Source organism: Chiloscyllium plagiosum, unplaced genomic scaffold (assembly GCF_037043375.1).
Source record: "Chiloscyllium plagiosum isolate Xiang-an unplaced genomic scaffold, Cpla_swu_hap1 HiC_scaffold_7, whole genome shotgun sequence".
NCBI classification, from domain to species: Eukaryota; Metazoa; Chordata; class Chondrichthyes; order Orectolobiformes; family Hemiscylliidae; genus Chiloscyllium; species Chiloscyllium plagiosum.
The window spans coordinates 113,714,899-113,736,717 of record NW_028270145.1 but is presented as its reverse complement, the minus strand read 5'-3'; the positions used below and the strand labels follow the sequence as shown (position 1 = coordinate 113,736,717).

The window sequence follows — 21,819 nt, the reverse complement described above, 5'->3', positions numbered from 1 at the left end:
TACTTTATGCACTTTGATAAGCTCCCGATTGAGAGCTCCTCTCTCTTCAACCATCAGCTGTGACCACAGTCCCCTCTTGGCCCGCTCCCCGTTGTACAATTGACTGCAGCCCAAATCCCCTCGCGACCACTTCCCTAACTGTTACCTCATAATCTCATGATGTTTGAAGTAAGGGCAACATTCTTCCTCCTGACTAAAAAAATTATGCTTGTACAGTTTGTGAGCCAGTCCATCCTTATTGCCAGTTATGTTTGTGGTTCACCAGAACCATAAAGATAACACGAGGTAGGTGAAGGGTAAACTTGAACAGGGAATACTTTATTGTAGGTCTCTCAGCTCCACAGTTGGTTTTGGTCTGCCATCCTTAGCTCCTGCCTCTGGGTCACCTGATTCACTCTCTTAAAGGGGCAACACACACCCAACTACATACATAACATTCTTCCTTTCTGTTTTTCACACCGAAGTATATAACTTCACATTTAACTATGCTCTGCTGCACCTGACATGTATTTTCCCGCCCACTAACATATCCAAGTCTCCTTGCATCTTCCTTACAACCCCACCCAGTTGTGTCATCAGCTAACTTGGAAATGTGTCATCTGATTCCCTCATGCTGTATATACATACATAGTGAATTCACAGCTTGCCATTCAGAAAAAAATCCATTTATTCCCACACTGTTTCCTGTCTGTCATCCAGTTTTCGGTCCATGCCAACATGTTACTCATCTGCTTTAATTGACTTCTACTGAGGGACCTTATCAAAAACCGACTGAAAATTTATCACATCTGCCTTATCTATTACACCCTCAAAAGCTGCAGTAGATTTGTTCAGCATGCTTTGCCTTTCATAAGCCCATAGTGGATTTATCCAATCTCATTAATGCCTTACACAAGCTGGCTGTGACAAAATAATAGTTGTTCTGATCTCCCTGTCAGGGTTTACCTTTGACAGTTAGCTTAGCACTGCAACGTGCCTTCCCTGCAGTGAACTTCACCACTCCGCTCATGTCAGGGGAGGTGTTGCTGAGGATCAGCCGCTGGATAGTCCCTCTGTTTTCAATGCGGACCCCATCCCCATTCTGAAGGAGCTGTCCATTCAGGCTCCACTGAGGGGCTCTGATCATAGGCACTGACACCTCGCATTCCAACTGGATTGCATTAGGAGCTGTCACCTCCATGTCCACAAGATCCTTCATTATCAGAATGGCTTGCTCTGGAACAAAAGGAACAATGATGCAAATACATTTGAGGCAGTTCAGAGAAAGTTCACTAAATCAATTTCAGAGATGAAGAGAGATTGAGCAGTTTAAGCCTACAACTCTCAGGAGTTTAGAAGAATGAGTGGAGATTTAACGGGTTATATAGATGGGAAGGGGATAGAAAGAACATTGCCACTGGTGGGGCAATCTAGAAAGAGAGTTCATGGATTTAAGGAGTAGCAGATTTAAAATAGAGAGGAGAAGGAATTATTTCTCTTAAAGAATCACAAATCTGTGGAATTTGCTACACCAGAGTACAGTGGATGCTGGGGCATTGGATAAATTTAAGGTGGAGAGAGATAGAATTTTAATTAGTAATGGGTTAAAAAGGATATGGGGAGTGGCAGCAGAGTGGAGGTGAGACTGAGATGAGAGCAGCCACAATCATATCAAATGGCAGAGCAGGCCAGAGGCTTACTTCTGCTTATGCTGTTCTTATGCTTTCAATCTCATTCCAATGGAACTCACTCCCTCAGGCCACCTTTTCCTTTATTTTTCCATCCATTTCTGCTCTCTTTATCCTCCCTTATATTTCTCTCTTTACATACGGTTCTCACTGTACTTCAAAAAAAAAAGGAAACAAGAGAAGGCTATTCAGCCTCTCAAACCTGTTTCCCATTGGTAACTGATTGTGATATGATGTTCACACACCTATAAAGGGGTACATCAGACTATTGTCAATCATTTACACACTGACACAGGAAATGAAGAAGGGCTTTTGCCCGAAATGTCAATTTTCCTGCTCCTCGGATGCTGCCTGACCTGCTGTGCTTTTCTAGCACCACTCTAATCTAAAATTGCCTCTGAACAACTTGGTTTCAACATTAAGATTCTTCCCGTGTGTGGTAGACTTGACCCACCAAGATAGATTATCTTCTCTTTTTTAGAAAGACCTCCAATTAGCTCTTAATCATTTATAGTATATAGAGTTGTATAAATTGCTTGTAATTTACTGCTTTAAACTGTGGAAGACCATGCATAACCAATCATCGATTACTAAGAGTTCTGTGGGTCAGTGCATCCTTTCTGAAAGGCTTAGCTCTGATTTGCCTGTGAGCTGCTTCAGTGGCTACACCAGGGGATTGACCTATAGCTACTAAGGCCTTGGAAGAACTGGACCATGTCTGTCCCACATACCTTCCACAAGTACCTTGGCAGATGAGCAGTCATCAAAGGCGTCACAGGTGTAGGTGGCTTCATCCTCGAAGCTGACATCATGGATAACCAGCTGCCGGTAGCAGTCCTCGCTGCAGATCTCGTACTTGCTGCTGGCATACAGTTCTTCTCCCCCCCGGTACCAACATACATGGGCATGTGGCTTGGAAACTTTACACTCCAAGATGACCTTGTGTTTCTCCAGTGCAGTCTTATCCCGCAGAGGTTTAACAATCTTGACTGGCAATTCTAAGGAAGCAGAGACACAGTGAATGACAAAAAAAAAACAAGTATGTGCCAAATTTAGGAGATGCCCAATCATCAACTCCGAGGATATGGAAGATATAGACTGTAGGGAAATAGATGGTGACATCTTGCAAAATGTCCAGATTACAGAGGAGGAAGTGCTGGATATCTTGAAACGGTTAAAGGTGGATAAATCCCCAGGACCTGATTAGGTGTACCCGAGAACTCTGTGGGAAGCTAGGGAAGTCATTGCTGGGCCTCTTGCTGTATCATCGATAGTCACAGGTGAGGTGGCGGAAGACTGGAGGTTGGCAAACGTGGTGCCACTGTTTAAGAAGGGCGGTAAGGACAAGCCAGGGATCTATAGACCAGTGAGCCTGACCACGGTGGTGGGCAAGTTGTTGGAGGGAATCCTGAGGGACAGGATGTACATGTATTTGGAAAGGCAAGGACTGATTCGGGATCTTCAACATGGCTTTGTGCATGGGAAATCATGTCTCACAAACTTGTTTGAGTTTTTTGAGGAAGTAACAAAAAAGATTGATGATGGCAGAGCAGTAGATGTGATCTATATGGACTTCAGTAAGGCGTTTGACAAGGTTCCCCATGGGAGACTGATTAGCAAGGTTAGATCTCATGGAATAAAGGGAGAACTAGCTATTTGGATACAGAACTGGCTCAAAGGTAGAAGACAGAGAGTGGTGGTGGAGGATTGTTTTTCAGACTGGAGGCCTGTGACCAGTGGAGTGCCACAAGGATCGGTGCTGGGCCCTCTACATTTTGTCATTTACATAAATGATTTGGATGTGAGCATAAGAGGTACAGTTAGTACGTTTGCTGATGACACCAAAATTGGATATGTAGTGGACAGCGAAGTGGGTTACCTCAGATTACAACAGGATCTTGACCAGATGGGCCAATGGGCTGAGAAGTGGCAGATGGAGTAATTCAGATAAATGAGAGGTGCTGCATTTTGGGAAAGTAAATCTTACCAGGACTTATACACTTAATGGTAAGGTGCTTAGGGAGTGTTGCTGAACAAACAGACCTTGGAGTGGAGGTTCATAGCTCCTTGAAAGTGGAGTTGCAGGTAGATAGGATAGTGAAGAAGGCGTTTGGTATGCTTTCCTTTATTGGTCAGAGTATTGAGTACAAGAGTTGGGGCATCATGTTGCGGCTGTACAGGACATTGGTTAGGCCACTGTTGGAATATTATGTGCAATTCTGGTCTCCTTCCTATTGGAAAGATGTTGTGAAACTTGAAAGGGTTCCGAAAAGATCTACAAGGATGTTGCCAGGGTTGGAGGATTTGAGCTATAGGGAGAGGCTGAACAGGCTGGGGCTGTTTTCCTTGGAGCTTCGGAGGCTGAGGGGTTACCTTATAGAGGTTTACAAAATTATGAGGGGCATGGATAGGATAAAAAGACAAAGTCTTTTCCCTGGGATCAGGGAGTCTAGAACTAGAGGGCATAGGTTTAGGGTGAGAGGGGAAAGCTATAAAAGAGACCTAAGGGGCAATCTTTTCACACAGAGGGTGGTACGTGAATGAGCTGCCAGAGGATGTGGTGGTGGCTGGTACAATTGCAACATTTAAGAGACATTTGATGGGTATATGAATAGGAAGGGTTTGGAGGAGTATGGGCCAGGTGCTGGCAGGTGGGACTAGATTGGGTAGGGATATCTGGTCGACGTGGACAGGTTGGACCGAAGGGTCTGTTTCCATGCTGTACATCTCTATGACTCTACTCTTCTTGGCTCTGCTTCCACCTGTTGGCTTCAGGTCAACCAAGAGACATCCTCCCATTCTCTATCACTTACGGTTCAGGTTTAAGGAAGGGAAAATGACCATTGCACAATTCTACCCCAATCTGATCTGATCTCACCCAGATTTTTTACAATTAAAGAGTCATTTATTTTTAAAGTGCAGGCACAGCTGTGATGCAATTCAGGATAAGCAACAAATACTGCCTTACCCTGAGCTGTCCACAAGCAGCCAATTTGCAGTCAGCAAGCTCCAACAGCAACAATCAGATAAATTACCAAAACAATATTTTTTTTAAAATTGATGTTGGTTGAAGGTACATTGGCCCAGGAAACTAGGGAGAACTTCCTTCATCTCTAATTGTGCAACTCCCTTCGATCTACCAGAGAACAGACAGAGCTCAGTTTAATGTATTATTAGAATGTGGCACCTCAAACAGTGCACCACTCTCTCAACACTGACTCTCTAACAGTGCAGCACTCACTTAGTACTGACTCTCTGACAGCGCAGCACTTCCTTAATATTGACCACTGAAGATGCAGCACTCTCTTTGCACTGACCCTCTGACACTGCAGTACTCCCTCAGTTCTGACCCTCCAATAGTGCATTACTCCCTCAGTGATGACCCTTTAATAGTGCAGTGCTCCCTCAGTACTAAGCCTCCAACAGCATGGGGCTCTCTCAATAGCACAATAGCAGTCTCAATCTGATTGTATGCTCTATCTCTGGACTGGACAATTCTCTTGAACTGATGAGTATTCCCCTCCTGATGCAAAGTCCCTGGGCCAGTGCAGACAGAGGAAAGGCTCTCACCCTTGAGTGCAAATGGAAAGGTGAACTGGAAAGAAGCAACCAAAATACCATTGACATCTAGACGAGCGACAGACTCGGCATTCTTGGCTCTAAATCGAATTTCTCCAGCATCCTCTGCCCTCACCTTGTAGATCAGCATGAAATGTTTGGTCCCTTGAAATATGAGACAATCAGAAAAATTAGTTTCCACCTGATCACTTACACACACACACAGACACACACACACACAGTTAGGATCCTGAGTTCAATTCCAGCCTTGGGTGTCTGTGTGGAGTTTGTGTCGGTTTTCTCCAGGTTGTCTGTTTTCTTCCCACAGTCCAAAGATATACAAGTTGGGTGGACTGGTCATGCTAGATTGCCCGATGTGCAGACTAAGTGGATTGGCCATGTTAAACGGAGGGTGAAAGGGTAGGGGACCAGGCTCTGCTTGGGATACTGTTTGGATGGTTGGTGTGGACTCAATGGACCAAATAGCCTGCTTCCACACTGTATGGATTCGAACATTCCCTTGACAATATCCACATCAAATGCTCCCAGGACAAGTACATCATGAGGTTAGATACACAGTAATATCACTCTGTTATTTTACATGAAATAGTGAACGTGGTTAAATTTGAATACAGTTCCCACAATTCACTATCCATGTCATCCTGACACAGAAATATCACTCTGGACTCCAAATCCTTTCACTGTACTTAGGTACATGTGACAATAATACATCAAATTAATAGTTTTCTCACATGATCTTTGTGAACACACCCCTTGCGTCTCCTTACCCTCCTGTCTAATTTTGACATTGCTGTTTGATTTGATTCTATTTCCATTCTGTAACCATTCACTCTTCACTTCTGCATGGGACACTTCACAGACGAAGACTGCATTGTTGTTCTCTCGAACTTCCTGATCCTCTAGCTCCTTCACAATCTGAATTTCCTGTTCTGTAGGGACATAACAGATAGAACATTCAGTGTTATTTAAAGTCAGAGCTGACCATCTAACTCCCTGAGGTATTCTTCCCTGAGGCAGTGACATCAGGTCACTCCACTTAATCCCAAGCTGAGCTCCCAACCCCATCACAAGGTGACCCACTTGAACTATGACATTGTCTGTCTATTGCATCATTGCTGCTGTTGTTACAAATAGATTTGACCATTGCAATGGTCTCTTGGGCAACTTATTATGTTGCCACCTCTGAAAACTGGAACCCAACCAAACAGTCCTGCCACTACTTAGGCACACATCATTGTTTTGACTGAGCCTGCAGGGTGCTTTGATTGTTAGCTAGCACTGCTCATCATAATAGTTTTTGAATTTAAATAGGGAGAGGATTTAGCCAAATATATGGTTTAGACTGTTATGAAGTTGTGTATAATACTCATGAAGTGGAAGGTAGAGTTTGTTTATTTAAATAATAGGGGGACAGAGTGTGTGAGATTCCTTTAAGGCATAAAGTGTTTTTCAAAGCTTGGAGATTTTTTTAAAAATCTGCAAGCAGCTGTCGATGTACAGATAGTTCTAAAGTGGAAACGTAATAAGTGGCTGTGTGATTTGAAAACCTTAGGCTTTTTTTTTGTTTTGGTAACTCACTTGAATCAGCCAATTAATTTAATCCAAGCCCTTAGATACTGAATACTTATCAAATTTAAATCTGGAGGTACCGGTGTTGGACTGGGGTGGACAAAGAAAAATCCACAATGCCAGGTTATAGTCCAACAGGTTTATTTGGAGGCACTAGCTTTTGAAGTGCTGCTCCTTCATCAGGTGGTTGTGGAGTATAAGATCATAAGATACAGAATTTAGAGTAAAAGGTTTACAGTGTCATGTAGCTGTACTGATATATTAAACAAATTTAGATTAAGTCTTTCATCTTTTAGAATGGAATATGCTATTTCCAATTCTTTAATATGTAAATCCCAAAATTCCTTTCTGTTTTGTAAATATATTTATTAACCAAAAAACAATTTTTTGACTTTACAAAAATATAGGTATTAAAAATAGAACATAATGTCACTATAATAAAAAAACACAAATTACAATACTACAGTCTTACTAACTACTAACCTACCTATAGTACAAAACAAAACCAAACAATGTGCAAAACAACACCAATAAATAAGTAATTGACTAATAAAAAACAACATCAAAAGAACACACAGTACAAAATCACAATGCTCGGCACAAAGCTTCCAAACAAAAAACAAGCATTGTATATATACCCGTATGAACTCAGGAGATCCCCTCTCCAGGTCCCAGGGCTCAGCAAACCTAACCATCTTGGTTAAACGAGCACCCTAGTTAAGATAGCAGACAGATCTGTGTCCAAATAACTCAAAAAGGGCTGCCATGTCTTATAAAAAAGATCTGTTGTGTGGTGCACCATATTTGTGAAAAACTCCAAGGGAATGTGCTCCATAATTAATTTCCGCCATCCCAGCAAGCCCGCTGGGTTCTCAGACATCCAATTCATAAGAATATTCTTCTGTGCACAATAAGTAAGACTATTAAATAGTTTCTTCCCATGCCCGTCTAAAGATGATAAATTTGCTAGACCTAAGAGGAGAGATATTGGGTCTACTTTAACTTCGGTCCTCAATAACCTCCCTTACTCTCCCGACACAGCGCTCCAATAAACAGGAGCCTGTGGCATGTCCAGAAGCAATGGGTAAGAGTAACTACAATTATTTTACATTTGGGCCTGACAGGCTGGTGTCAAATGAACCCTGTGCGGAACTTATAACTGCATAATGCATGTCCTATTACAAATTGAGATCTTCTACACGCTCTTCCATATGTTCTCCCACATTTAAGAAGAGATCTCCACTCCTAGCTCTTGCTCCCAAACCTCTCATAGCTGGTTAATACCCTGACAGGCCCTACCACCCAGTAGAACAGACCTCTGCTGGGCAGCTCATATTTGCGGTTAGTTGCTTGAAAGACATCATAACCTCCCTCTCAAACAAGTTTCCCAAACTAGAAACTCATCTTGCTACCCAAAGTTTGAACCTTCAGTCCATCATCCCTCATCAGAACCTCGGCATACCAACTATGGGAGTGAGTGGTAAAGTCTTGGATATGCAACCCTTACTCTGACGCATCGCCCTCCATGCCTTGACTGAAAAATCCTGAAACAGCCCCAAATGAATTAATACATTGTATCAGATGGGGTACGAAGGTGGTCAGGTCTAATAAAAAACAGAAGGTCATCATCCGCATACAGTGTAATCTTGTGTACCCACGATCCCACTTCCGGAGCGGTTATGTGGATGTTCTGACGAATGGCCTCTGCCTGCAGCTCTATCACTAACGTAAACAACAACAGTGAGAGGGGGCAGCTTTGACAACTACCCCTGCCAATCCTAAAGTTCCCAGACTTCACCCGTTGGTGATGACCACAGCCAGAGGGTCGTGATATAAAACCTCCACCCGCCTAACAAAGATCCCACCCAACCCACTCTAACACTTAAAAGAGATAGGGCTATTCCATCCAGTCAAATGCTTTCTCTGCATCTAAGGAAATCACCAACCCCTGGATCGATTGTTGCTGACATGCTTGGATCATATTCAGCAACCTTAATATTATTAGAATACCTATGGTCCCTTATAAAAACTGTCTGGTCCTCTTTGACAAAACAGGGCAACATCCTTTTCCAATCTCAGCGCCAAATCCTTAGACAGAATCTTAAAATCTGAATTTAAATGGGCCTGTATGAGGCACAATCCTTAGGAACCTTCTCCTTCTTAAGAATGAGGGAAATATTAGCTTCTCTCAAAGATGGTAGTAGGCATTCATGCATATAGGAGTGCTTGTACATTTCCAGCATCAGCCTTGACAGAATCCCTATAAACTCCTTGTAAAACTCACCTTGGAGACCATAAGGACCAGGAGCTTTCCAACAGGTTGCTTAGCTGCATCCTGTATTTCCTAAACCATCAAGGGGGCATTAAGGAGAGAGGCCTGTTCCAGGGTAACCCCCGGGAAGTCCAGGCTCTTACAAAAGGCTTCAATCTTGGCTCTCCTACCCTCACAACCTTCAGACTGATACAACTCAGGGGAGGCACGGTGGCTCAGCAGGTAGAATGCTGCCTCACAGCACCAGAAACCCGGGTTCGATTTCAGCTTCGGGCGATTGCCTGTGTGGAGTTTGCACATTCTCCCTGTGTCTGTGTGGGTTTCCTCCAGGTGCTCTGTTTTTTTTCCCACAATCCAAAAATGTGCAGGTCAGGTGAATTGGCCATGCTAAATTGCCCATAGTATTCGGTATATTAGTCAGGTAAATGTAGGGGAATGAGGCTGGATGGGTTACTCTTCGGAGGGGACTTGGGCTGAAGGGGCCTGTTTCCATACTGTAGGGAATCTAATCTAATCTAATCTAAAAACTCCAAAAAAGCCTCATTAATCCTTTTGGCATCGTATATAAGGACCCCGGCGCTGTCTCTGACTGCAGTAATGGATTGGGAGCATGTTTTTTCCTAGTCAGACATGCAAAATAATTCCCTCGCCTATCCCCATACTCGAACAGCCTTTGTCTCGCAAAAGCAAGTTCTTTCTTTGTGGTTTGTGTAAGTATTGAATTTAAGGCAACCTGAAGGGCCTTGATTCACTGTAGCTTGGTCAGCGAAGGCCTTGCAAAATGTGCCGCCTCAGCGACTTTCAGCCGCATCTCAAGTAGACGCTGCTGTTCCCCCTTCTGTCGTTTCTGGCTAGCTGAATAAGAAATAGCTAATCCCCTAGCAAAGGCCTTCACGGTCTCCCATAGCATTGACGGACTACTAGCTGTTCCTGAGCTGATAGTCAAGGGCGGCACGGTGGCTCAGTGGTTAGCACTGCTGCCTCACAGCACTAGGGTCCGAGGTTCGATTCCAGCCTCTGGCAACTGTCTGTGTGGAGTTTACACATTCTCCCTGTGCGTGGGTTTCCTCCGGGTACTCCGGTTTCCTTCCACAGTCCAAAGATGTGCAGGTTAGGTGAACTGGCCATGCTAAATTGCCCATAGGTTAGGTGCATTAGTCAGAGGGAAATGGGTCTGGGTAGGTTACTGTTCGGAGAGTCGGTGTGGACTTGTTGGGCCGAAGGGCCCGTTTCCACACTGTAGGGAATCAAATCTAATCTCGACCTCCCAAAACTCCCTCAAAAAAATTCGACAAATTTGGAATCCTTAAGGAGAAATGGATCCAGACGCTAGTGCCATAAACCTAGCCCCTCACTCTTCGCCTTAACCTCCAAATATACTGCTGCATGATGAGAGATAGCTATGTTCCCATTCTTGCAACCTATAATCGAATCCAAAAGTGTCGAGGGAGCCAAAAAATCAATCCTCGAGTGACATTTATGTGGTTGTGAAAAAAATTGTAAGGCCCTAATAGTAGGATGAAGACATCTCCAAATATTCACCAGCCCCAACTCCACACATAAGTCAGCCACCTACTTGGCCTGTGAAGAAATAATTGGGGGCCCACTAGGTATCTTGTCCACTATCGGATCCAAAAGGCAATTGAAATTCCCCCCTATAATAATGTGCTGTGTTCCAAAGGCACTCAACTTAGAAATGACACTAATCAAAAATTTGAGGGGATGCGCCGGAGGACAGTAGACATTTAAAATGCCATATTCCTCCCCATATATCAGGGCCTTAAGTGTCACAAACCGTCCTTGCTCATCTTTCACCTGCTCTAATAATGTGAACGGAAGGTTTTTCTGGATAAGTACTGCCACTCCACAACTTTTAGTAATAAAGGATGAAAAGAATACCCGACCATTACCTCCCGTTGTAACTTCAGGTGTTCACAATTGTCAAGATGGATTTCCTGCAACAGGGTGATATCAACCTCTTAAGACTATGAAGCACTTTTTTCCTTTTAACAGGCAACTGACTTCCTTTGTTATTCCAGGTGCACCATTTAACAAGACACTTAGCCATATCCCCTTTCAGAGACCCTTGAACCCCCGGGAAGGAGAACCCTGCTTGCAATGCGCCGAGCACAAGTAAATGGAGACTCACGAAGTGACAGAGTTGAGCATACAAAAACTACTGTATCATAGCAATGAACAAATATTGCTACCAAAAAACTACAAAGAAAACCAACTATAAAACCTTGAACGGGAGACTGTCCCCCCTGTCCATGGAGGGCACTCACTCTACCCATCCCCTTCTGCACAGTTCCTTCAGCCCTTGACTGTGCCCCAGCCTTAGGCAAAAAAAAGTTAATAAACAAGGAGCTGATCCTTAAGTCAACAAAAGAAGACAATGTCAGGATAAGTACTCCCCCCCTCCCCGGCTCCATGTCACCCCTACTTGTGACTAAAAGAGAAAAAGAACTAAAAAAAAGGAAAACAACAAAGGGCACCCACAAAATTTCCTTGATCAAATCCAGTTATGAACAGATAATAGGAACTACATATTCCATGACTTTTGTTTTTTTTAAAAAATTATTAGGAAAAGAGAAAGAAAGAAGGGAAAACACAGGGAAAGAAGGAAAAGAGGATGATTATTAACCGTATTCTAGAGACCAATCAGTCTATTTTAAAGTGTCTACAAAGTTCTTGGCTTTATCCACTGAGTCAAATGTATAAACTGAGTCCTTGTAACCTGAAACGGAGCACCATGGGGTATCATGGAATACTGGCTGCCCAGGTTCCTCAGCCTCTTTTTAACTTCATCGAAGGACCTCCTCTTTCGAATTATAGCTGCCAAGTAATCCTGGAAAAACATGATTTTTGACTCCTTGTGCAGCAGTGCCTGTGGATCTTTCCCCAGTAATCTGGAGGCTTCTATCACTCTTTGCTTGTCCCTGTATGTGAGGAAGTGCACTAGGACCGGACAGGGGCACTGTACTGGCCCAGACCTACGCACCGCCACCGGATAGGCCCTTTCAATATGCAACCGCCTGGTTTCAATTTGAAGGCCCAGGAACTGTGGCAGCCAGTTTTCAAAGAAGCTGACTGGCTACCCACCTTCTTCATCCTCCGTGAGCCCGACAAACCGAAGATTTGTGCTCTGACCTCGATTTTCGAGGTTGACCTGATCTTGCAAGGCCCACACTTCCTGCTCCAGTACCTGGATCTGTCCAGACGAGGACTCGATCGCCACTTTCGAGGCCGTGGTTCGACCCTCCACCTCCTCCATCCACTCCCCAGACCCTAGAGCTCCCAATCATGCTTCTATGGCATAGGCACGAGGGGTTAGACCTGGGCACGGAACTTCTCGATCACAGCCTCAACTTTTGGGGGAAGTCTCGCCGTTGCCGCCGCCAATTCCTGTGAGCCCGTCAGGTTCCCCGGGGGTTCGGGAAAGGCCGCTGCTGCGGCCTCTGGCATGCCCAGTACTGCAGAGGAGTGTCCTCCTTGCTGCTGTTTGCTCGCTCCTTTTCCTTTTGGCATCCTTTCCACTCCAAATTGTCAATGAATATGTGTTCTTCAAGTTTTAAAATGAGCAATTCCTCCATATAAGTTGGCCAGGGATAGTAAAAAACACCAATATGCTTTGGCTGTTAGGCAGAGCCGTCCAAGGCAGTTCTACTGAATTGCTGCCATCTTGCCGAGTCCCCCAAAACACCTTTTATGTTACAATATCATATTAGCTTGAGCTTTTCTAACAATAGGTGCCATCTCAGCTCAGACAATACCTGGAAGGTATGAGGTTAAAGTCTGTCTGTGTCCCAATGTTGAGTGAGACTGGTTTTATTTCTAAACTGGAAATTACAGAATCTTACATGGATTTATGCAGTTTTTGAGCAAAATGAAATGTAATTCTGCAGAAACAAATTCACCCCATAAACTCATACGTGTGCACGTGCGGGACAGGGAATGAGTGTGTGCGTGTGGGTATGAGTACACGTGGAAGTGTGTGTATATGTGTTTGTACAAGCTTGGTCAAGTATGTGTGAGTGTGTGATGGGGTACAAGCCTGTGAGACGGTGCATGTGTGGATATGAGTTTGGGGAGTGCATGTGTGTGCATATAACAGAGAAGTTGTGTGTAAGAGAGGGTCTGCGTGTGTGTGTGTTTACGTCTCATGTTTCGAGAACAGTGACTGTAATTTTGTAAGTTTTAAGTTACTTCTGGATAAGGATAAGTATAGCGCTCAGGTGAAAGTATTAAATTGGGGGATTGAGGTTCACAAGGAAGAGGTATTAGAAATCCTGCAGAGTGTGAAAATAGTTAAGTCCCTTGGGCCGGATGGGATTTATCCTAGGATCCTCTGGGAAGCCAGGGACTAGAGTGCTGAGCCTTTGGCATTGATCTTTAAATCGTCATTGTCTACAGGAATAGCGCCAGAAGACTGGAGGATAGCAAATGTGGTTCCCCTGTTCAAGAAGGGGAGTAGAGACAACCCTGGTAATTATAGACCAGTGAGCCTTACTTCAGTTGTTGGTAAAGTGTCGGAAAAGGTTATAAGAGATAGGATTTATAATCATCTAGAAAAGAATAATTTGATTAGGGATAGTCAGCACGGTTTTGTGAAGGGTATGTCGTGCCTCACAAACCTTATTGAGTTAGAACATAGAACATAGAAGAATACAGCGCAGTACAGGCCCTTTGGCCCTCGATGTTGCGCCGATCCAAGCCCACCTAACCTATACTAACCCACTATCCTCCATATACCTATCCAATGCCCGCTTAAATGCCCATAAAGAGGGAGAGTCCACCACTGCTACTGGCAGGGCATTCCATGAACTTACGACTCGCTGAGTGAAGAACCTACCCCTAACTTCAGTCCTATATCTACCCCCCCTTAATTTAAAGCTATGCCCCCTTGTAATACCCGACTCCATACGCGAGAAAAGGTTCACACTGTCAACCCTATCTAACCCCCTAATCATCTTGTACACCTCAATCAAGTCACCCCTAAACCTTCTTTTCTCTAATGAAAACAGCCCCAAGTGTCTCAGTCTTTCCTCATACGATCTTCCTTCCATACCAGGCAACATCCTGGTAAACCCGTTCCAGTGCCTCCACATCCTTCCTATAGTATAGCGACCAAAACTGCACACAATATTCCAGATGCGGCCGCACCAGAGTCTTATACAACTGCATCATGACCTCAGGACTCCGGAACTCAATTCCTCTACCAATAAAAGCCAGTACGCCATATGCCTTCCTCACCGCACTATTTACCTGGGTGGCAACTTTCAGAGATCTGTGTACATGGACACCAAGATCCCTCTGCTCATCCACACTACCAAGTATCCGACCATTAGCCCAGTACCCCATCTTTTTGTTATTCTTCCCAAAGTGAATCACCTCACACTTAGCTACATTGAATTCCATTTGCCACCTTTCTGCCCAGCTCTGCAGCTTCTCTATATCCTGCTGTAACCTGCCACATCCTTCCTCACTGTCAACAACTCCTCTGACTTTCGTATCATCCGCAAACTTGCTCACCCAACCTTCTAACCCCTCTTCCAGGTCATTTATAAAAATGACAAACAGCAATGGTCCCAAAACAGATCCTTGCGGAACACCGCTAGTGACGGCACTCCATGAAGAAACTTTGCCATCAACTACTACCCTCTGTCTTCTTCCATCCAGCCAATTCCTAATCCAAACCTCCAACTCACCCTCAATGCCATATCTCCGTATTTTCTGCAGTAGCCTACCATGGGGAACCTTATCAAACGCCTTACTAAAATCCATATATACCACATCTACCGCTTTCCCCTCATCAACCTCCTTCGTCACCTTTACAAAGAATTCAATAAGGTTTGTGAGGCACGACCTGCCCTTCACAAAACCATGCTGACTATCCTTGATCACATTATTCCTATCCAGATGTGCATAAATCCTATCCCTTACAATTCTCTCTAAGACTTTGCCCACAACAGAAGTGAGACTCACCAGCCTATAGTTACTAGGGTTATCCCTACTCCCCTTTTTGAACAAGGGAACCACATTTGCTATCCTCCAGTCTTCTGGCACTACTCCTGTAGACAAAGAGGACATAAAAATCAAGGCCAATGGCTCTGCAATCTCCTCCCTTGCTTCCCAGAGAATCCTAGGATAAATGCCATCAGGCCCAGGGGACTTATCTATTTTCACCTTTTCCAGGATTTCCAACACCTCTTCTCTACATACCTCAAAGCCATCCATTCTACTTATTTGTGACTCAGTATTCACATCGACGACAATGCCCTGGTCCTGAGTAAATACTGAAGAAAAGAATTCATTCAGTGTCTCCCCAATCTCTTCCGCCTCCACACGCAACTTCCCACTACTATCCTTGACTGGACCTATTCCTACCCTAGTTCTTTGAGAAGGTGACCAAACAGGTAGATGAGAGTAAACCGGTTGATGATGTGGTGTTTATGGATTTCAGCAAGGCGATTGATAAGGTTCCCCACAGTAGGCTATTGTACAAAATGTGGAGGAATGGGATTGTGGGAGATGTAGCAGTTTGGATCAGTAATTGGCTTGCTGAAAGAAGACAGAGGGTGGTGGTTGACGGGAAATGTTCATCCTGGAGTCCAGTTACTAGTGGTGTTCCGCAAGGGTCGGTGTTGGGTCCACTGCTGTTTGTCATTTTTATAAACGACCTGGATGAGGGGATAGAAGTGTGGGTTAGTGAATTTGCAGACAACACTAAGGTCGGTGGAGTTGTGGATAGTAACGAAGGATGTTGTAGGTTACAGAGAGACATAGATAAGCTGCAGAGCTGGGCTGAGAGATGGCAAATGGAATTTAACGCGGACAAGTATGAGGTGATTCACTTTGGTTGTAGTAACTGGAATGCAAAGTACTGGGCTAATGGTAAGATTCTTGGTAGTGTAGTTGAGCAGAAAGATCTTGGTGTCCATGTACACAGAGCCTTGAAAGTTGCCACCCAGGTTGACAGGGCTGTTAAGAAGGCACACAGTGTTTTAGCTTTTATTAATAGTGGGATCAAGTTCCAGAACCATGAGGTTATGCTACAACTGTACAAAACTCTGGTTCGACCGCACTTGGAGTATTGTGTACAGTTCTGGTCACCGCATTACAAGAAGGATGTGGAAGCTTTGGAAAGGGTGCAGAGGAGGTTTACTAGGATGTTGCCTGGTATGGAGGGAAGGTCTTACGAGGAAAGGCTGAGGGACTTGAGGCTGTTTTCGTTGGAGAGAGGAAGGTTGAGAGATGACTTCATAGAGACATAAGATAATCAGAGGGTTAGATAGGGTGGACAGGGAGAGCCTTTTTCCAAATATGGTGATGGTGAGCACGAGGGGGCATAGCTTTAAATTGAGAGGTGATAGATATAGGACAGATGTCAGAGGTAGTTTCTTTACTCAGAGAGTAGTAAGGGTACGGAATGCTTTGCCTGCAACGGTAGTAGATTTGCCAACTTTCAGTATATTTAAGTCGTCATTTGACAAGCATATGGATGTACATGGAATAGTGTAGGTTAGATGGGCTTCAGATTGGTATGACAGGTCGGCGCAACATCGAGAGGGCCGAAGGACCTGTACTGCGCTGTAATGTTCTATGTTCTATGACCTCATCAGGTGTACCCTAGAACTCTGTGGGAAGCTAGGGAAGTGATTGCTGGGCCTCTTGCTGAGATATTTGTATCATCGCTAGTCACAGGTGAGGTGCCGGAAGACTGGATGTTGGCTAACGTGTTGCCTCTGTTTAAGAAGGGTGGTAAGGACAAGCCAGGGATCTATAGACCAGTGAGCCTGACCTCTGTGGTGGGCAAGTTGTTGGAGGGAATCCTGAGGGACAGGATGTACAAGTATTTGGAAAGGCAAGGACTGATTAGGGATAGTCAGCATGGCTTTGTGCGTGGGAAATCATGTCTCACAAACTTGATTGAGTTTTTTGAAGAAGTAACAAAGAGGATTGATGAGGGTAGAGTAGTAAATTTTTGTGCGAAGATTTGTAGCTCGGGTGCTCGTTGTTGTGGTTCGCCGAGCTGGAAGTTTTTGTTGCAAACGTTTCGTCCCCTGGCTAGGCGACATCATCAGTGCTTGGGAGCCTCCTGCGAAGCGCTTCTTTGATGTTTCCTCCGGTGTTTATAGTGGTCTGTCCCTGCCGCTTCCGGTTGTCAGTTTCAGCTGTCCGCTGTAGTGGTTGGTATATTGGGTCCAGGTCGATGTATTTGTTGATGGAGTTTGTGGATGAATGCCATGCCTCTAGGAATTCCCTGGCTGTTCTCTGTCTGGCTTGCCCTATGATAGTATTGTTGTCCCAGTCGAATTCATGTTGCTTGTTGTCTGCGTGTGTGGCTACTAAGGATAGCTGGTCGTGTCGTTTCATGGCTAGTTGGTGTTCATGTATGCGGATTGTTAGCTGTCTTCCTGTTTGTCCTATATAGTGTTTTGTGCAGTCCTTGCATGGTATTTTGTACACTACATTAGTTTTGCTCATGTTGGGTATCGGGTCCTTTGTTCTGGTGAGTTGTTGTCTGAGCGTGGCTGTTGGTTTGTGTGCCGTTATGAGTCCTAGGGGTCGCAGTAGTCTGGCTGTCAGTTCTGAGATGGTGGAGGAGGGTTGTTTTTCAGACTGGAGGCCTGTGACCAGTGGAGTGCCATAAGGATCAGTGCTGGGTCCTCTATTTTGTTATTTATACAAATGATTTATTTGCAAGCATAAGAGATATAGTTAGTAAGTTTGCAGATGACACCAAAACCGGAGGTGTAGTGGACAACGAAGAAGGTTACCTCAGATTACAACAGGATCTTGATCAGATGGGCCAATGGGCTGAGAGGTGGCAGATGAAGTTTAATTCAGATAAATGCGAGGTGCTGCATTTTGGGAAAGCAAACTTTAGAAGGATTTATACACTTAATGGTAAGGTCCCAGGGAGTGTTGCTGAACAAAGAGATCTTGGAGTGCAAGTTCAGAGCTCCTCGAAAGTGGAGTTGCAGGTAGATAGGATAGTGAAGAAGGCGTTTGGTATGCTTTCTTTTATTGGTCAGAGTATTGAGATACAGGAGTTGGGGCATCATGTTACAGCTGTACAGGACATTGGTTAGGCCGCTGTTGGAATATTACGTGCAATTCTGGTCCCCTTCCTATCAGAAAGATGTTGTGAAACTTGAAAGGGTTCAGAAAAGATTTACAAGGATGTTGCCAGGGTTGGAGGATTTGAGCTACAGGGAGAGGCTGAACAGGTTGGGGCTGTTTTCCCTGGAGCGGCAGAGGCTGAGGGGTGACCTGATAGAGGTTTACAAAATTATGAGGGGCATAGATAGGATAAATAGACAAAGTCTTTTCCCTGGGGTTGGGGAGTCCAGAACTAGAGGGCATAGGTTTAGGCTGAGAGGGGAAAGATATAAAATAGACCTAAGGGGCAACTTTTTCACACAAGAGGGTGGTACGTGTATGGAATGAGCTGCCAGAGGAAGTAGTGGAGACTGGTACAATTGCAACATTTAAAAGGCATTTGGATGGGTATATGAATAGGAAGGGTTTGGAGGGATATGGGCCGGATGCTGGCAGGTGGGACTAGATTGGGTTGGGATGTCTGGTTGGCATGGATGGGTTGGACCGAAGGGTCTGTTTCCATGTACATCTCTATGACTCGATCCATGTCAGATGCCATATCACTTGCCCTTCACTCCTCCCTAGAACATCTTGACACCAAGAACATGGTAACTATGAAAGTATCTATTCATTGACTACAGTTCAGCCTTCAACACTAATATCTCCTTGGAATAAGCCCCACACTCTGCAACTGGATCCTCAGTTTCCTGACCCACAGGCCACAATCAGTGAAGATTGGGGACAATATGTCATCCTCACTAACGCTCAACACTGGAGCCCCCCCAGGAGTGCGTACTCAGCCCCATTCTGTACTCACTGCATATCCATGACTGCATCGCCAAATACCAGACTAATGCCATTTACACGTTTGCTGGTCAAATCTCAGATGGTGACAAAACAGACTACAGACGGGAGGTGGAAGACCTGGAAAAATGGTGCACTGAGAACAACCTAGCTCTCAATGCTGGCATAACCAAGGAACTCATTATTGACTTTGGGCGGGATGTTACATATTAACAGCACAGAGGTTGTGCTCGTGGGAGTGGTCATCCACAACAAGCTTTCTTGAACTCTTCATGTGGACATACTGATTAGAAAGCCCAACAATGTCTCTTCCTCAGGCAGCTGAGGAAATTTGGCATGATGGTGAATAGCCTTGCCAACTTTTATAGGTGCGCCTTTGAGAGCAACTGTACCATTCAAGATCGGAGACGGTTACAGAGAGTGGTGAGCTCAACCCAGACAATCACAAAGGCCCACTTCCCATCTATAGAATCCACCTACCAGGCCTGCTGCCAACAAAGGGCTACCAGCATTCTCAAAGATCCATCCCACCCTGGCAATGCTTTTCTACAAACTCTACCATTGGGGAGAAGGTACAGAAGCCTGAACACACGCACCAGCCAGTTTCACAACAGTTTCTACACTACTGTTGTTAGAATACTCAATGGACTCACAAACTCTTAACATTCGCCTGTCGCTGTGTTTTTGTTTATGCCGCTGTTTACCCATTATTTACTATCTATGCTACTTAACTCTGTGATCTGTCTGTATTGCTCGCAAGACAAAGCTTTTCACTGTGCCTTGGTACACATGACAATAAATTCAATTCAATTCAATTCAATTTTTTTAGAATGGGTTGCAGGTTTCGGTTCATTAATGTTTAATCACAGAACTTCTTTCCAGTCACATTCTCGAGGTGACATAAGGTTTTATCTAAAAAGGTGACATCTCAGCTCAGACAATGCATTAAAAGTGTGATTGGTCTGTCTTTATCCCAATCTTGAGCCAGACTGGTTCTATTTCCAAAGTAGGAATTTATAAAATTTTACATGGATTGACTGCTTGCATTGACTGTCTGCAGATTGTGCGTTTTTTGAACAAAATGGAATGTATCTGCAATTACAATTCTCCAAATGTAAATTCACCCCATAGACTTGCGTGTGCATGCATGTGAGAGAGTGTGTGTTTACAAGTGTGTGTGAGTGTAACTGAGTATAAGCCTGTGAGAGGGTGTGTGTGGGTCTAAGTGTGGGGGGTGTATGTATCTGAGAGCATGTATGAGAAAGGGTCTGTGTGAGTGTGAGTATGTGAGATTAAGTGTATATGTGTGCTTCTGTGTGTGTAGATAGTATAGTAGGGTCACCTGTAGTATGACATGAACCCAAGTTGCCGATTGAGGTTATCCTCATGGGTAGTGAACTTGGCTATCGGCCTCTGCTTGGCCATTCTGTGTTGTTGCGTATCCCGAAGTCTGCCTTGGAGATGGATACCTGAAAATCTGAGGCCGATTGTCCCTGACCGTGAAGTGTTCCTCAACTAGGAGGGAACATCCCTACATGGCGACTGCTGTGCCATGTCCAGTCATCCATTGCTGTACCATTTGCTTGGTCTCGCCAATGTACTATGCCTCAGGGGATCCTTGCCTGCAATGTATGAGATAGACTATGATAGCTGTGTCACATGAGTACCTGCTGCATACATGGTCGGTGGTGTCCCCACATGTAATGGTGGTATCCTTTGACACGTCTTACAATGGTTGCCATGACAGGGTTGTACGGTATTGCGGTCGATGTGGTCCTGAAGGCCGGGCAGTTTGCTGCGAATAATGGTCTGCTTAAGGTTCGACGGTTCTTTGAAGGTGAGAAGTGGTGGTATAGGGAAGGCCTTGGTGAGGTGCTCATCCTCATCAATAATGTGTTGCAGGCTGGGAAGAACATGGCGTAGTTTCTCTGCTCCCGGGAAGTACTGGACAACAATGGGCATCCTACTGGTTATATCTGACGTCTGTGTCTTGAGGAGGTCATTACGGTTTCTGGGATTTACATATTAATGATCCAAAACCTGCAACCCTTTCTATAAGGTGAAAGACTTAACAGCAATCTAGGTTTGTTCAATATATCGTTTCAGTTGCATGACACTGAGATCTTTCGCTATAAATTCCATATCTTATGATTCTGCTCCACAGCTACCTGATGAAGAAATAGTGCTGCGAAAGCTAGTACTTCCAAATAAACCTGTTGGACTGTAACCTGGTGTTGTGAAGAAGCATTAAGGTAGACAAATCCCCAAGACCTGATGGGATCTATCTAGAATACAGAGAGAGGCATGTGAGGAAATTGCTGGGGCCTTGTACAAAATATTTACATCTTCTTTAGTCACAGGAGAGGAGCCAGAGGACTGGGGAATAGCCAATGTCCTTCATTTGATTAAGAAGGGCAACAGGAATAATCTGGGAAATTACACACTACTACCTTGCATCAGCAGTAAGGAAAACTATTGGAGCAGTTTCTTAGGGATAGGATTTACTCACATTTGGAAATGTATGGACTTATCAGCTTTGTCTGGGTGAGGTCATGAGTCACAAACTTGATTGAAGTTTTTGAGGAAGTGACAATGTTTGAGGGCAGGAGAGCAGATGTTGTATAGATGCACTTTAGCAACGTCTTTGACAAGGTCCCTCATGATGGGCTGATACAAAAGGTGAAGTCATATGCGATCCTTGGTGATCTGATAAGATGGAATCTTGGTCTTAGTCAAAGAAGACAGAGTAATAATGGAAAGGTATTTTTCTGACTGGAGGTCTGTGACCAGTGGTGTTCCTCAGGGACCAGTGCAGGGAGCCCT

At 44.5% G+C, this 21,819-nt stretch overlaps 1 protein-coding gene across 18 annotated transcripts in view; it reads right to left on the bottom strand.

Annotated features, from left to right (window-relative positions):
* The window catches only part of obsl1a (obscurin like cytoskeletal adaptor 1a), a 306,290-nt gene that overhangs the window by 26,291 nt on the left and 258,180 nt on the right, over positions 1-21,819 (bottom strand). For 13 of the 18 annotated variants that reach the window (XM_087989381.1, XM_087989386.1, XM_087989372.1 and 10 more), the window contains 4 exons: positions 6,014-6,175; positions 5,238-5,390; positions 2,399-2,665; positions 946-1,215 (listed from right to left, as the gene is read on the bottom strand). In XM_087989381.1, the coding sequence (XP_087845507.1) occupies positions 946-1,215; positions 2,399-2,665; positions 5,238-5,390; positions 6,014-6,175 (852 nt within the window). Of the gene's footprint in view, positions 1-945; positions 1,216-2,398; positions 2,666-5,237; positions 5,391-6,013; positions 6,176-21,819 lie in introns of those variants that run through there. The other 5 variants (XM_087989388.1, XM_087989374.1, XM_087989384.1 and 2 more) reach the window with 2 other exon arrangements.